The 17,381-nt window shown below is 39.1% G+C and overlaps 1 protein-coding gene across 1 annotated transcript; it reads right to left on the minus strand.

The window, feature by feature from the left end:
• Nucleotides 1–2,731: 2,731 nt before the first annotated feature.
• On the minus strand, nt 2,732–16,900 carry nlrc3 (NLR family, CARD domain containing 3). Its single transcript, XM_054599314.1, is given in 20 exon segments — nt 2,732–3,262; nt 3,475–3,558; nt 4,299–4,356; nt 4,359–4,381; nt 6,932–7,015; nt 7,130–7,213; nt 7,460–7,543; nt 8,120–8,203; nt 8,703–8,786; nt 9,269–9,352; nt 9,535–9,618; nt 9,744–9,827; nt 10,046–10,129; nt 10,222–10,305; nt 10,564–10,647; nt 10,916–11,002; nt 11,089–12,835; nt 13,112–13,375; nt 15,273–15,438; nt 16,697–16,900. Coding segments are annotated over 19 exon segments (3,402 nt in total). The 5' UTR covers nt 15,397–15,438; nt 16,697–16,900; the 3' UTR covers nt 2,732–3,171.
• Nucleotides 16,901–17,381: the final 481 nt, after the last annotated feature.

The following is a 17,381-nucleotide window of genomic DNA, read 5'->3' on the forward strand; positions in this document are numbered from 1 at the left end:
ACTGCCATTAGTGTTCTCGTCTTGACAGCTTGTTTTGAAACAGGAGTCAGTGTGCATTCATGTATTCTGATTATAGGATATAGTGCATCAAATCCACTGCCATGCACAAAGCCCATAGCCCCCCGAGTCTGAAAATATGGGATTTTTAATCTCTAAAAATGATTACTGATTGTAAAAACAGCACTTGGATTCTACATTTGGTGTAGGTCCTGTAGAAGGACATTCAGCTGTTTGAGGGCACATATTATCTCTTCAACTGCCAATAAAACCCAGAGCAAAGAAACATATTATTAACTTCATCAGCAGCATTAGAAATCCATTTTTATGCATGGGTTTTGTGTGCTTTATGAGAGGTTGTGTAGTGTGAGTGTTTCATTAGGAGAGCAGGCTGGATAGATATGATTGATTTTCATGTCATACTCACAGTGTGCCAAGACAAGCCCACATTGGCTTTTAAGACAAAAATCTGTATTTAAACTCTGGTCATGGCCGCTATATGGCCTCCTTAATGTTCCGACAGCTACGGATATCTCACAATCATAGATAGTACCCACGTCCATGTCCAGGCCTCTTAAACCCTTGGTCCACTTGACACCCTCAGAGAATATGCGAACAATTTTCACACTATCTGATGAACATTTGTAATACTGTATACATGTAGAGAGACATTTTCTCTGACACTGTGCTTTCCTCATGCAATACAGACATAAATTAAAGTAAGGGAATTACCCTTTTTCTCACTCCCTTGTGGCTTGTGTTCAGCTTCGCAAACATAAAGTTATGTTAATATGATGAATAGGATAATAAACTTACTGACTCATGTCATCTATTTGGTATTTTGTGGAGTAAGATGTGCAGGCTGAATAGAGATTTTTAGTACACGATGACTCTGCAACTGAAATACAGTGAGAATCCAAAATGAAAAATCTGACCAAACACAAACTAGCTCTTTTTCTTAAATTCTGGCAAAATCTTCCACCGGATTATAGTAGGAGCAAAATGCAACTCCTGGGCTTGAAGAAAAAAAAATGCCCAAATATGCATACAAATACTCTGCATGAGAGGTACAACATTAAGTGTTATGCGTGATTTATAAATCTCAATCAATATGAAAATGTGTGAATTTACAAAATCCTCTAATCATCTGACTGTACATGTGTACCTCTGTCTGCTTTAGTCTGTCAGAGAAAATTACGAGCATGAAAAAGTTGAAGTGAGGGAAATGGTGTATTTTTATGCATGCACATTGTTCACAAATCAAGTCTCTCTGAACCTATGAATCCCAAGACAGGATTGGGTTTGCAAGTGTGTGTGTGTTTTTTATTTGTTTGTGCTGTTATATGTCAACTAAATTATTTGATGGATTGTCATTGTATTCAAAGTAAAGTCAAAATACTTCTCAAAACAAATAAAATCAAAAAGAAAAAGAAAAAAGCTTTTTATTGATCCTACCATATCATTTAATTTCCAACAAATCTTATATGTTTTAATATTATTGTCTGATTTTATTTGGCTCATTTCAGTCCACAATGTTTTGAATGCAGGGTTACTTGTGGTTCCTAGAATCCCAAAAAGTAGGAAAGAAGCCAGAGCCTTTAGCTATCAAGCTCCTCTTCTGTGGAAACAGCTTCCAGTTTCAGTCTGGGGGGCAGATACCCCTACAACATTTAAGAAAAGGCTTAAGACTTTTCTTTTTATAACGCTTATAGTTAGGCCTGGCTCAGGTTTGCCTTGATCCAGCCCATTAGATATGCTGCTTTAGGCCTAGACTGCCGGGGGACTTCCTAGGATACACTGAGCTCCTCCTTTCTTTTTCCTTCTGTATGTATTTAAGTTCCATTAATGCACTTTACTGACTTTGCTTCTTCCCCAGAGTCTTTGAGCTTTCTCGCCTCACAGGTTTCCATGAATCATGGTTATACCTGGAACCTGGTTGTACCTCCAGCCGTGGTCCTGCCTGACACCCACTGCTGCTATCATCATTATAGTTATTATCAGTCACATTACTATTATTATTACGTTTACCATTACTGCTTTTATTATCATTATCATTCTGCTATATCCACTGCTGCTCTTATTATTAGTAGTTGTAATTTTCCCATCATTATTCTGCTTACAGTCTCATTATATGAATTATTTATATCATATGCATTGAATAGCTTATATTTATGTAACTATATAATGTTGTTCATTCTGTACACATGATACACTTCTGTCTTTCCTGGGAGAGCGTTCCCTCCTCTGTTGCTCTCCCTAAGATTTAGTCCTTTTTTCCCCCATTAAAGTTTTTATAAGGGGGGAGTTTTTCCTGTAACGATGTGAGGGCACAGAGAGACAGAGGAAGTCATATGCTGTACAGATTATAATGGAATTAAATCATTATGTTACGTCCTTTTCAAGGTCATCTCTTTTGCTGTGGGACCCTTTGATTCTTGTTGCTATGGAATCTAAGCTTTAACCGCAACTTTACTTAATTCCATTGCATCAACTCAATGCCAGTGGCCTCTGCGGTTCTTCGTTCTGTTTCCTGAATAGTGAAAAATGTGCATCTGGTCATATAAGTATATCTGGTATAAAGCTGGTGCTATGCAGACATAACAAATCAAATAGATGACGTAGAAGTTATTAATCCAGTCCGGTCCTCATGAAATAATGTGTTCATGAGTATTTAATCACAAATCTTATAATGTTACTACAGCAGGATATCAAGGAATATCTTGACAGATCTATGCCCTTGTTAAAACGACAAGTGAAATACAACTGTGTAAATGGCAGTGTCAATTTTATTGCAATTCACCAGATTCATTGTGCAAATAGAGCAAATGTACACATTGACATTTTAATTAGCATAGAAAAGAGGATAGCTGCTCCTCTTTGAAATAAATGTATGGATGCTGTGTGTTTTTTACAAAGAAATATGGTGCAACTTAACATATCTTTGACCTTCTTAAGTCTTTGTTCATCCCTTATGGTAACTGCTCCCTCAATAATAATGTCATAATAAATATGTGAATATCTATCTCTTAAAATACAGTGAAACAGTAACGGAATGGTATTCAGAATCAACATACAGCTTTGACTTAATTACATACACCTACTTCGGATATCACTGCCTATTGTTATTTCTATGTTACATATGCGACTCTCCTCAGTAGAAGCTGTGTTCCTTGATCAGATGTCCACCACACAGCCCGGAGCGCTGGCTCTTATAGCATCGGATATGACCTTTGCTCCTGATTCTCCAATGCCATTTCCCTGCAAACTGCAGAACAAATGTAGTTTTTTAAATCAGCAAAATTACAGCATGTTATCATCCCTGAAATGACATACACACACACACACACACACACACACACACACACACACACACACACACACACACACACACACACACACACACACACACACACACACACACACACACACACACACACACACACACACTCTCTTTTACATAAAAATAAGTACACTCACTTGATGTAGGTCAATTGGTGGTTTCCTTTCAAGGCAGTTGCAATGAATATGGCTCCGTCCATACCCAGAGAGTTCTCCTGAAGACTGATGATGCACACAAAGACAAACATCAATTTTTCTTATATCAAATGTTCCAAATAAAGCTTTTATTTTCAAATGCAAAGTGCTTATTTTAATAAGAACAAACAGCACATATTATAATAGGAGCTGCCTTACAGTTACAATGTTTAACTGACAGTTACTGTTAGGGGACAAACATACATAAACAGAATAAAGCTTGAGTAGATCAGTAGAAGAGTGCAGGCTGCTTTCTTATGGTCAGTGATAAAGTCCTTTGGCCAGATAAACTTTATCTAAGAAGCTGAATCTTAATTAAGAGACATGCATTTTAATTTTCTTAAATATATTTCTTTCTTTGAATAGGAAAGAGAAGACAGGTCCATTCTGACAACTGCCAAAAAGGGCTTGGACTGACAACTGGTGTTATTGGTGTATTTAAAATGTGCCACACCATAACCAGTTGCAATATTAATGTGACGTATACAGCAATGCATCAATAATAATAATAATAATTATAATCTAGTAAAATAATATATTTTATTTTGAATTCAGTCACTATTCTCTCAACTATTTTCTATGTAAAGATCTAGTCGAGTAATGTCTATCTGATCAGAGAATGAAATCACTCTGTGTTTGTTGTTATCCTAGCATCTCCTTGCTTTGTTGGCTTAGCTGGGCCGACCATGCATGCTTATAGTTCATATTCCTGCATTTGAGCGTGCCCCACTGGCTAGCTCACGGCCGCTGCTCCAGTTAGGACTTACTTCAATGACTTCAGGCTCCGGTTGCTTTTCATGGCGTTAGCCAGAGCCTTCGCCCCTCCATCCCCACAGTGTTCCCACGTAGACTGAAATAGTGGCAAATGTGCTATCATTAGGTAACACATCAATAATTGTTGTATATAAATGACAAATAAGTGTGTTGTAAACCTGGCAGCATCAACAATCAAAGTCAAATACAAGAGGTTGTAAAGATTAGAGACAGAAGTGAACAATTAAATACAGAGGAGGATAATTATTGAACCAGATCTAATCTTTCCTTCAATTTCTGAGAATTATTTTTAGTCTGCAATTTAACCCTCCTGATATGATGTCAATTTGACCCGGCAGTGAAAGTGGAGGCTATAAGGGGTTTCACCCCATTTCACACACACACACACACACACACACACACACACACACACACACACACACACACACACACACACACACACACACACACACACACACACACACACACACACACACACACACACACACACACACACACATGCACATACAGAGATACACAAATACACACACATACCATATTTCATCCCAATCTAACACACACACTCACTCTCTTTCTCACTACTCCACCTGTGCGAGAAATACAGGTACTATTATGACTTTGACGGGAACCTTTTATTTTCCCGCTGGAAAACTCCGGCCACACTTAGCAGGTCAGGGGCGAAACATACAAAAGGGTTGCTTGGGGGTCCTACCAACATTACACTCTGCAGGTACATACAATACAGCAGCTTACTGTAAAACAACATGAGCAACAGAAACAAAAGGATGACAGCCCTGGAGGCTCTGGAACACATCCTTGATCACGACAGTGAAATAGAGGAGGATGTGTCTGAAGGATGTGTCTGAAGATGAAGACCATCTTGAGGTCAATTCAGATTATGATGATACTGATTATGAACCATCAGATGAGGAAATTGATATTCCTATTCCTCCAAGCAAGTCAATCATGCCAAAAACTGGTGAAATACAGTGGTCATCCTCACCCAATATACTTCAGTCAAGACTGTCTGCCGAAAACATTCTAAAGACAGTGCCAGGCCCCACCAGGATGGCAGTGACTCAAAAAAACCAGATCTGAGCATCAAGACGAGCACAACATGTGCGATATATGCAAAATGTATTGGCACAAAGCACACCGTGACGACTTGTCACTTGTGTGCTGTGTAGACACACACACACACACACACACACACACACACACACACACACACACACACACACACACACACACACACACACACACACACACACACACACACACACACACACACACACACACACACACACACACACACATATACACACCTCGTTCCATTGTGCTCATCTCCTGTTTATTTTTGTAAATTTCTGTTTCTTAACACTATAAATAAACATAAATAGAGTTTACTTTCAATACAAATCCTTATGACTCATTTGGCTTGATTTTAAGTGAGCGGGTCAATATGACCCTGAACAGAAGAGGTGTCTCATCTCTATTTATCTCCATCACCCATTGAAAAAAAGAAAGTTATGGTAGACTAATGCAATTTCTATCTAGGTTTATCCAATGTACCTAAAAAAAATTTTGAACATGTATTTTTCATGAAAACGAGTGAGTTATCCTGATGGAACTATGATATGTGATGGGTGAATAACACCATTCCTCTAAATACTGATTGAACTATTAGTAATGGTGTTGTTGATGAGGTACAAACTATGTTTATTAGGATTTTTTGGTTTCTGACAACTTTTGGATGATTAAACATGAACCGGGTCACATTGACCCGACAAACATCATTGCTGTTCCTGACAACATAACAGGAGGGTTAAAAATGGGTTGTTCACCAAGACTGGGAAATTGACAATATAACATTGAGCTGCCTTGTGTTTGTTACATAACCGGAAGTTCACAGAGAGCTTAGCACCCAACGCTCATTCTGGCGTAGGTGTTGTTCTGCAGCCTTCAGTTCACGATGTGTTATTTTATTTTTGCAAACCTTAAACATTATACTTTCTGATACTACTTTTCCGTCTATATCTTAATCTGTTCTTTTTTGTTGTCTCATGGGGTTCATTTGTTTCTGCTGTCTTTTTTGGGGGCCACATTGTTTGTGTTATTACATACAGACTGAGATGCATTTTGATTACATTTTAGTTTTACATAAAGACTGAAAGAAACCCTTTATGAGAAAATACTTTGTCAGAGACTGACTATGGTTAAAAGTGTAGAAAGCGTTGTGGATAAATTACTCAGAAAAGTCTGTTTTTGTTAATCCAGAACATTAAAAACCTGTTAACTCAATTTACTTTGTCAGACTGATTCATAAATCAACAATTCCATATGACAATAAAACAGTTGCCCACTTCCTACAGTGATACAATATGAATTGGAAATCAAATAAAGAACAGAATGTAAAGGATAAAAATCATTGGTTGGTTCTGGTTAACTGATTGACAGTCAATCAAGAAATTCACTGAGAATCAATAACTGACAGGAAGAGGATTAGAAATTCCACTGAGAAGCAAGATTGAGCTTTGCCTGTTTTAAATTAGTTGCTTAGTACTGAATGTGACTGAATGTCAAATAACAAAGGAACAGTTTGACACAAGAGAGAACGTTGACTCACTCTAATGTTTGCAGGGTTTGGTTAGTCATCAGGGCCTCTGCCATTGCAATTGCTCCACTTGTGCTTGCGGAGACTCCCTGTAGACTAAAGAGATGCAAAACAGTGAACACATGGGAAAGAAATAGAAAAGAACAAATTGTCACACAATAGGAACTTTTTTTCATTTAACTAATCATTGTATACAGCTGTAATGCCAACCATAATGTATGCAGGGACGCGTTGGTTTTCAGGGCTTCGGCAAGAAAAATGACACCTTCATTTCCGATAGCATTCTCCTGTAGACTGCAGTAAAGATGGAGACACAAACACAGACGGTGAAAACTGTCAATATTACAAACCTGTGACTCAAATCCCACATGACCCTTTAGTGGCTGATAAGACCACGATCAGTTGATATAATACGGTTGCTAATCACTTGCTCAGAGTGATGTGAGAGATACATTTGATTACAGAAAAGAAGATTGTGTGAAAAGGAGGTGATTGGAAATGATGGGGTAAAGATGCTGAGGTCTGAAGTGTCGGCCTTACTCCAAGAGCTGCATTGTGACATTGGAGAGGAGTGCATGGGCCAGAGCTTTAGTGGCAGAAGACTTGATGAAATTCCACTGAAGACTGTAAAAAAAAGAGGTACACAAGGACAATAAATGCATTAACGAAACATTGCACACAAGGAGTATTGTATGCTGTGATCGTGTGCTTGAGATGTACTGGTTTTTAATCCTGCATTAATTGATTTTCAGACTACTTGGTGGCGGCATAACAAGCTGTAAACAACCAAACATATTCTTACCTTATAAATTTAATAAGGTGAGGGAATTAGCAAAAATGGTCTTATTAACATATTGAGCAGCAAATAGTATTAAAAAAGGGAATTTCTAACCAATCTTAACAGTTATTTTGCATTGCAATAAATATATTTTCCTATTGTTATATATTCTGATGTTGCTGAAACAATATAAAAAGTAATTATACGTTACTAACTTAACTTTCTGCATTGAGAAGTTTTAGTAATCTTGAATCAAGGTGATGTTGATGTTATAGTGGCTCATTCAGTCTATTCTTGTACCATCATCTTGTCGCTTTGGAAGATTTTCAAAGCAAATGTAGCTGGTGATGCTTGAGCTACTCGCAGGCTCAGCTGTGTCTATGTGCATGCTTGTTGAGTTTGTATTTAAAAGCCTCACTTACTGCAGAGAGGTGATGCCGCGATTAAACTTGATTGCGCCGGCTATAGCTTGAACCCCTTCATCATGCAACAGGTTAGCTGTGAGACTGAGATACAAACACACACACACACACACACACACACACACACACACACACACACACACACACACACACACACACACACACACACACACACACACACACACACACACACACACACACATACACATACATGACAATAAACAGTAGGAAAACAATCACACAATCACCAAAACAAGTAAGGTCTGATAGAAGAGTCAAAATTCGGTATGATTTCGCAACATGTTGGTGTTCAAGCAGATAAAACACATGGCTGTGAATATTCCTCTTAATTGAATTTAGTAACTTGGGCAATAATATAAATTCTCATAAAAATTAAGGAGTTGATTAATGCAGTTCAGTTGTGAAAATCACCATTCTTAAAATAACCACAGTGTTCATTCCGTAATCTCAAGGGATTTTCAAGTTTCCCGTCAAACAATAGCCCAAAGTGGCATACCACAGTATGGGGGAATGACATTTTCTGCTTTACTCTACACAATGCTTTTCATGAGGTGTCACTCACTCGAGGTCCTTTAGAGAGTTGTTCTCATGGAGGGCGTGGGCCATGTTCTTTGCTCCCTCCACCCCAATGGAGTTCTCCCTTAAACTGACGGATAGAAACGTACATAAAAGGAAAATAAGTGACATTTTTTCTTAACAATCTTACTATTTGCTTTTTTTGAGAGTTTTTGAGTGAAAAGGACATTGAATATGAAGCTACAGCCAACAACTGCTTCACAAAATCCCACCTTTAAAGCTCTGAAAGGTATGAAAACCTTGTCAACGTCTATTATAACGCACAAAACTATAAGATAAGGATGGCAATAATAAGATATATAACATTGTTGTTTATAACAATTGCCGCTAAACCCAGATGTCACGTCAATCCTCTATTTACCGGGCACAAATTAGTTTTTCCTCAGATGGCGATCAGAGGCGGATGCCCACGCCTATCCGTTTCCCAAACTGTCAATCTACTACTTAAAAGAGCGATCAATCTAATAAGGTTAGCAGGTCAAGAAAATGTCAGATGGTACTTTTCATAAACTGATCAGAGGTGTCTTAACTTAGCCAAAGTTATATACTTACTTCAAGGAGACAAGGCCACGGTTCAGCCTGAGTGCTTTGGTTAAGGCTGTCATCCCTCTGTTGCTGATTGAGTTACTCTGAAGTCTGCCAAAAGAAAGGTTAAACACATCTGTAGTAAATCACTCGCAAGACAAACTGTGTCATTGATGAACAGTATGTGGACAAAAGTGTAAAAGACCCATAATGTCAAAATGCATTAGCAGTAGACTTTTGAATAGTTAGTAAGGATAATGCTAAGATTGCACTCCTGTGGACAAAGTACTGACTGAAGTGAGAGCAGAGTGTGGTTGACAGTCAGAGCCTCTGCCAGAGCGATTGTCCCTCTGTCTCCAAGCTGGTTACTACAAAGACTGCAGGTGAGAACAGAAATAGACTGGACACATTAAGAAAAAGTTAAATCATTAATCTTCACGATCAGTATGTGACCCAACTACTGGATCTGTAATACAGTATCAATTTTCAAATTTAAGATTACATCAGCTTTGTGAGAGTCCGGTTCGTCTTCAGTGCCTCTGCAATCCTTTTGGCTCCTCCTGCTCCAATTGTATTCTTCCGTAGGCTGAATCATTACATGAATGTCAAAAAAATTAATAAATACTCTTCATTGTTAGCATGAACACACACACACACACACACACAGACACACACACGCACACACACACACACACACACACACACACACACACACACACACACACACACACACACACACACACACACACACACACACACACACACACATGCAACAACCACAAGGGAAAGGCAGGCATTACTCACTTCAGAGACACCAGTTTGCGGTTGCAGTGCAGTACTTCTGCAAGGGCATGAGCACCTTCTTCCTCAATTGCATTGTTCTGGAAGCTGAGGATCCATTAGACCAAATCAAAGTGTGACACTGACCCCTTGTATGATAATTGTTTGTATGAACTAAAATCATTGGCAAATTTACTCACTTGATTGATACCAGGACTTGGTTCATTTTCAGAGCCTCTGCCAGGAACTTTGTACCTTTAGAGCCGATGTTGTTGTTCCTGAGACTAAATAAATATATATATATTAAAAAATAAATAGCTGGTTAGAATATATAAAGAATCATGATATAAATACTATGTAGCAATGTATATTTGGAAGACAAAGAATTGAGTATTTCTGGGACTTTGAGACAAGCACAATTTTTTTTTAAGCTATAGTAAATGAGAAGGAAATGTTATCTAAAGACATGTGCAAGAGGAGTGCACCAGTTTCCTCTTTCATTTTATTCAGTTCTAATTAGTCAAAGGTCAAAGGCATCTTACTTGAGAGACGTTAGCGTCCGGTTCACCAAAAGGGCTCGACTTAGGGCTTTGGCACCTTTGTTGCTGATGGCATTCTCTGCCAAACTGAGGGAGTAAATAAAAGAGGTCCCCATCACATATACACACATGTACAAAATATTAGTGTCAATCACATGAATCATCACCAACGCAGCAATCGTACAACAATGTGATTGTTATTGAGTGTCTTCTTGTTAAAAACAAGACTGACATTATATCCTAATTTAAACGTGTTGTCATCATGTGAGGAACCAGGTAAGTTCAGGGTACAGTGGTTAAGAGCTATTAGACTGTTAAATGTTCTTAATATGATGTTATGAAAGTGTGATCTCACCTCATCTTCTGGATATGGCAGTCTTTGGCGCTCAGGAGGCTTCCCAGCAACTCCATGACATCATCTTTGAAGTGATTATTCTCTAACCTGTGGAGTAAATAAGGATGAAGTTTCAACTGTCAAGCTTTCGTATGAGTTTTGGTTTACAGGTAGATGGTGTTTCGGGAGCTGACCTGAGATAGCTGCAGTACAGCAGCTGTGGGAGCAAACATTTCACTGTTGCGTAGTTCAGAGAGCCTGTTAGGTTGGTCTGTTCACTGCACTCTGGAGACACATGCAGAAGGTAACCCAGCACAACACATTGAGCCCGTGTTAGCTTCCCTGATAGGTTGCCCAGCTGTAAATCTTCCTCTACACTCCGCAACAGCTCCGTGTGTTGCAGCTCGTGTAAACAATAAGCCAAGTTGACTGACCGCAGGGACACCACCGCTCCTCCGCTGACCAGGAGGCTTTGTAGGAACCCTGCTGCCCATGCCTTCTGATTTCCATCATCTTTGCCGAGGGCCAGAAGCCCAGCGAGAGGTTTCAGTGCCACTGGGCACAGCAGGCCTGTCAGGAAGCGCACAAATACATCCAAGTGGCCGTCCTCAGCTTGTTGCGAGTGCTGAAAGGCACTTCTAAAGTGGTTCTGGAAACCAATCTTGGGCCAAGACATGGTGCTCTCTGAAAATAAGTCAAAGATGGCCCGTTTGGAGGAGATGTGGTAAAAAGTAGCTGCAAGAAACTCCTGCAGAGTCAAATGAGTGAACCGGTATGTTGTGTATATGGCCAACTCCTCCCGAACAAGAACTCCAGTGCCAAGACTGCACTGGCTTAACAGGAGATCTATTCCATAGGCCCTGAGGTCCTGCTCGCTGAACGTGTACTTGTGTTTGAGGAGCCCATAAAACGCCAGTCGTCCAAGGTTCCCCAACAGTTTACGATTGCTCCCATGGAGCTGCTCCATTTTTACAGGCTCCCTTCCTCTTGGTTCACCTACTTCTGCCTTCATGGAACAAAAGTGAGCGTACAGCTCAGTACAAGTCTTTGGAAGGCTCTCTTGTGTTTCACTCTGCATGATGTACACTAGAGTATCAGCTACGATCCAACAAATGCATGGTATGTAGCACATCACCATGAGGATCTTATGGGCCTCCAAGTGCGCCCATATTTTACTGGCAAAGTCCTTCTCAGAGAAGTGGTGGTTTAGGAAGAGCTGGATGTCTTGCGGGCTGAATCCTGGTATCTCAGTCACCCTGTCTACCAATCCTCCAGGGATGAGTGAGGCCACTCCTGGTCTGCAGGTCACCCACACGGCCACGTCAGGGAGCAGATTACCCCGGATGATGTTAGTAACAAGGTCATCAATGGACACTTCTTTCTTTGGATCGCTGCAAGGAGCTGCATCAGAGAAATTTAAAGAGCAGCGGAATTCGTCCAAACCATCAAGTATTAGCAGTGTGCGGCAGGAGCTGCTCAGGACCACACTGGGGTCTGTTAAATGAGGAAAAGCCATTTTTACCAGCTTCTCAGCAGAGACTTTGTCCAGTGAGTTCAGCTCACAAAAAGTGAAAGGCAAGACAAAGCTCACGTCTGTGCAGATGGCCCCTTGGCTCCACTGTCTAATGAAGTGTCGGACCCAGGTTGTCTTACCGATACCAGCCACCCCGACTGTGAGGGAGACCCGGGGAGGTAAACTCACCCGTGTAAGGGGCTCCAAGAGTTTGGTCAGTCCTAGCTGTCTGAGATGATTTCTTTTCCTGCCTCGAGTCACCCCCACCTGCATTAAGTCATGTTCCTTTTGCTGGATATCGGAAAGTCCATCAACCAGGAGTAAGGTTCTTGAGGAGATGTTCAGTTTGGGGCAACTGACTGAATCTCTGTCTCTGTACTGTTCATATCGTCGTAACAGCCCCTCTTTGTGCTCCTTCACCATGGAATCTGCAGAAAAGGAAATGGCTCAGATTATTTATTTTTTGATTACCAAGTTGTTGGATCGAAGAAAAGGGATTGTATTCATATAGCGTTTTCCATCCCAAGGGTGGGGCGAAGTCATTTCCAATTTTACGCAAACACATTCAAACACAGGACTCATCATATTGGGGCTAAAAGGCTGTCAAGATGATTCATGTATCAAACCACTGACTATGACTGGATGATCTTCACCTTTTAAAAGAAATACCAACACAGAGAGAAAATCCCATTTAAGCCCCTTACCGTGCTTGAGGATGAGCTGAGCCACCTGAGAATCTGAGCTCTCTATGAAGCCCTGCAGAGCATCCAAACTTTGAGTGTCCTTGGCAGTGACAATAGATGTGAGCATGTTAACCTGGTCCTGCAGCCGAGTTGCTTCCTTGATCTTGGTCACCTCGGCTGAACTCACCACATCCACCTTTCTCAGGTGGGCTAACATCGCCTCCAGGAAGGAGCTCGTAATGAAGCGTTGCAGCTGATCTTGGTGCTTTTGGATCCAGTCAAGATCTAAAACAAAAACAGAGCGCAGATAAAAACCTGTAAGAAATGATTACTGAGATGTTCTAGTGATAATTAACAATGACAATTTCTGGAGCAAGAACAACCCTTTCTGATGTAAAGTAGGAAAAGAGGAGCAGGTTTTCCTCTCTTCTTTTTTATCTTTTTGTGAGACTTCGTTGATTCATCCTTGGTCTAAAACAAGCTTCTATTAAAGTCTGAGGGTTAAAGCTTGAACATTCTGATTCATATTCCAATTAGTATTCAAAGTTATGTATGTTTTTGAATTTGTATCTTGCTTTAATTTTAAATAACAGTGTATTCCTCTTTTTCTTTCTTAATCTTGACTATGAATTTTGTATGTATGGTCAGTTCCATCCTCTTCTTTTGATGACTTGTTCCATAAAAACAATTTTTATGTTGATCATCTCACAACATACAAAAAAAAAGTCACCTTCAAAACCATAATCATTTCAAGTGATGTAAAAAAACACTATGTGATGAAGTTGAGTCAAGTCAATTTTATTTATATAACTGCAAACTTACTCAAGGCACACAATTTTTTCCATTTTCCAAGTCAATTTAATAACCGGTTGACAGCTTAATTAAACACTCCACTTTAACCTTTCTGAAGCAATTATCATCAGTGCTTGTGAAACAAAGGTTAACAGCATTATCCAAAGAAAAATGTGAGTACATCACACCACCACGCAGCCTTTCCAAGCTTCATTAAACAATACAAATGTACACATCACAAATTCTGTTTCAATATGTCTTCAAAAACACCCAGGTGGCATGTAAAAATATACGAAGTAAGATATTTTGGAGAGAATAGAAAACACTGCGGAAAATGATGGTTCCTCAGACTGGTCGTTGTTCATTCCCACTTATAATCCCACTGACATCAAAAACTGAGTCTTGAATTCAAAAGTTGTACAAACCTGAGACATGAGTATCTGCCAGGAACATTTGTTTTGTCAAATGTTTCATAAATTACCTTAAAATCTCCTTGGAATATTCAGCAAAGCAAGTCAACCCATCCTCTCTGGTATAGATTAAAAATTAAAAAGCACTCTTTGCAAACTCAAAAATGTTCAGGTTAGGCTTGGTTAGTGTTTCCAAAAGAACCTTACAGGTAGTTTTGGCATTTTTTGGTTAGTAATTCTTGAGAACGATCAAAGTCATTTTTTTTTGGCACCACAAAATAATCCTCCTCCTTCTGATGATAGAAACAAAGTCACCGTTTTAAAAAAGAAAGACTAAATGACTATCTTGAAACCAGGGGTCGCTCCTTCTCTTTCTGGGAAAGAGTGATCCTCTTTTTTTGGTTGAAAAAACTTTTGGAAGACTTCAATGCAAACTTCAACCATGAAAGACAAATTATCCTTCCATCAGATTTCATTAATCACAGCTCAAGTTGCTCTACAGATAAGAATATAATCTCACCTCTGTGGTTTAATATCCATGATAAGAGCAGCAGAATGTGAATATGAATGATAATAATAATATGTTGGCAACATGGATGATAACTGAAGATTTATTCATTATCATAATCAAGATGAATCTTCAGTATTACAGAACTGGAGATCATTTTTGTAGCTCTGATGTAAATTAAAGAATGTGGTACTTGTCTTTTAACCTGATGTTTGTACTTTCTTTTTAATGATGGTGTTATAATTACTGATATAATTCCATACGGCGACTATTTGACGGCTACTGACTGTCTTCAATTTACTGTACTTACCCTCTAGAGTCAGAACTGGTTGCTGTTACAGTTCTTTTTTCTGTTGCATCTTTTTAACACTTTAACACGTCTCTGTGTATATTTTTAAATACCTTTCACACTGCTGATATGAACCACTTCAAAGCAAACAGTACATGGTGAACCTGTTCAGGAGACTCTTACCCTCTGTTTCTGCTTGTGAAGAGAGAGAGCAGGTTGTAGACTGAAGATCCACGTAGCAGTCGTCCTGCCACGTGATGCGTTTGCTTCGATCCAGGAGAGAATCGTAATGTGCCTTCCTCTCCATCGGAAAGTTTGATAATTTCTGTCCTCAGACGTTCCTGTTTGTCTATTCCAATACAAAACAACATTACTTACACAATGTGAAACTATCATAAACTAACAAACAAACTAATTTGTTCTAAAGCTTTCACTGATAATGTTTAGATCTATTTTGAATTTAAGACACATTTGATAAACTGATTGCTATATACACTGAGACTATATCTTAATTTACAAGATGTATCTTAACCCTATGGACCCTAAAACCTGAAAAGCATTTTTTCTTTTAACTATCACCAAAAATGTACCATTTATCATAGCCAGAAGCTGTAAAAACAGACATTATGTTTGGATTTTCAACTTTTAGATGGTTCTTGCACATATGTTCATATAATTCTGATATTTCATCAAAAGCTATTTATTCTACATGTCTCATTTAGCATATAATTCTGATATTTCATCAAAAACTATTTATTCTACATGTCTCATTTAAATTTAGCTCCAAATACATTGTTTGCACTAATCAGATCATGTAAAAAACATTTAATTCTGCACGCCTCAGCCCAACTGGAAAGCTATGATTGACTGGCCTGAGACCATCTACTGTATCTTTCCTCATATTTATTTTGCATCTTTTGCAAAGCACATTGTATCGAATCTATATATATGAAATGGCCACATAAATAAGGTTTAGTAGTTTAATTCAAATCACAAGATGTACTGAAAGTACTGCAAACATAAATTAAATTTATGCTTGAGGTATTACTGAGACAAAACGGGAAATGGCATATGACTTCCTGTGTGGTTTGTTGCTCATCACGTCACTTCTCACAAAGGAAGCTGATTCAAAAACTCAGACATACTCGACAAAGCGTGCTAGCTTCCGTTGTTAAGTTTACTGATATACTTAATAGCCTAAACCACTTAAACTTATACTACTGCTACTGTAGAAATGTGTTGGGGAGAGTGTTGTCCAGTAACTACAGAAACATTAATAACAATTACAACAATACTCATCATCAGCTACAATGAAAAACAGGTGGCAGTGGGCTATCATTTGCATGATGCACGTACAGCAGCAATACTCACTCAAAAAAGCCATCCAAGTCAGTTAATAAATTAAACATGTCATTGAGGTGCCAGTTATCAGATGTTTTGAAGCTTGCGGTAAAGTGAGTAGAAGTCATGAACATCTTATATATTCCACTTCCATTGGCCTGGAAAATTGGCAGTTATGGCTGGAGTCAGATTAACAATCCTTCTGTAGCTGTGAAGGTGAAAAATGTACAGTGCAATGTGCAGTACACAAAGCTCTGATAACTCACCTTGGGCTTGTTGAAGTTGTCTGAATGTGTCAAAGGATGTAAAACGCTGCCCACACAGATGTTTTATGCGGTAACGCCATACTTCTCACAACAGCAGGTGTAGAACTAGTGTGAACTGGAGGAATATCAACGGAGTGCAACCTAATGGAGAACTAGCGAGCTAATTAAACGGGTCACAATACACAGCAGCTGTCATAGCACAAGTCAGCGCTGTAGCTGTAGAAACTGTTTCATGCTGCAGCTCCTTCCTGTCTATCTGCCTTCCTGTGTTGTGGTTAGCAGGTTGAACAGTGAGAAGAAAAAAACATACTTGTGTATGGCACGCAAGGCCTGGATGTTTCACCATGTTTCAGCGTCCTCTATTAGACAGATGCTCGACTGTGCAGTTTGTGAACCACAAATGAGAGCTGAGATGAGACATGATTACTGGTGTAAAACATTGCCAGAGGGACGGATAAAGAGCTTCAGGTTTCAAATGCATCAGAAAGTACGAGTGCACACATGTGATAAACAATGTGGCTGGTTTGAAAATTGTAAAGAGCAAAGTTAAGATTCTCTACATTGATGTGGACAGGACGTACACATCTCAAGCATATTATACATAATTATGAAGGTACTGCAAAGCACAAAGTATATGTACCTGCTCAAATTATACACCACCGCATCCAGATAAATACAAAAGAAG

Source organism: Anoplopoma fimbria, chromosome 5 (genome assembly GCF_027596085.1).
Source record: "Anoplopoma fimbria isolate UVic2021 breed Golden Eagle Sablefish chromosome 5, Afim_UVic_2022, whole genome shotgun sequence".
NCBI lineage: Eukaryota > Metazoa > Chordata > Actinopteri > Perciformes > Anoplopomatidae > Anoplopoma > Anoplopoma fimbria.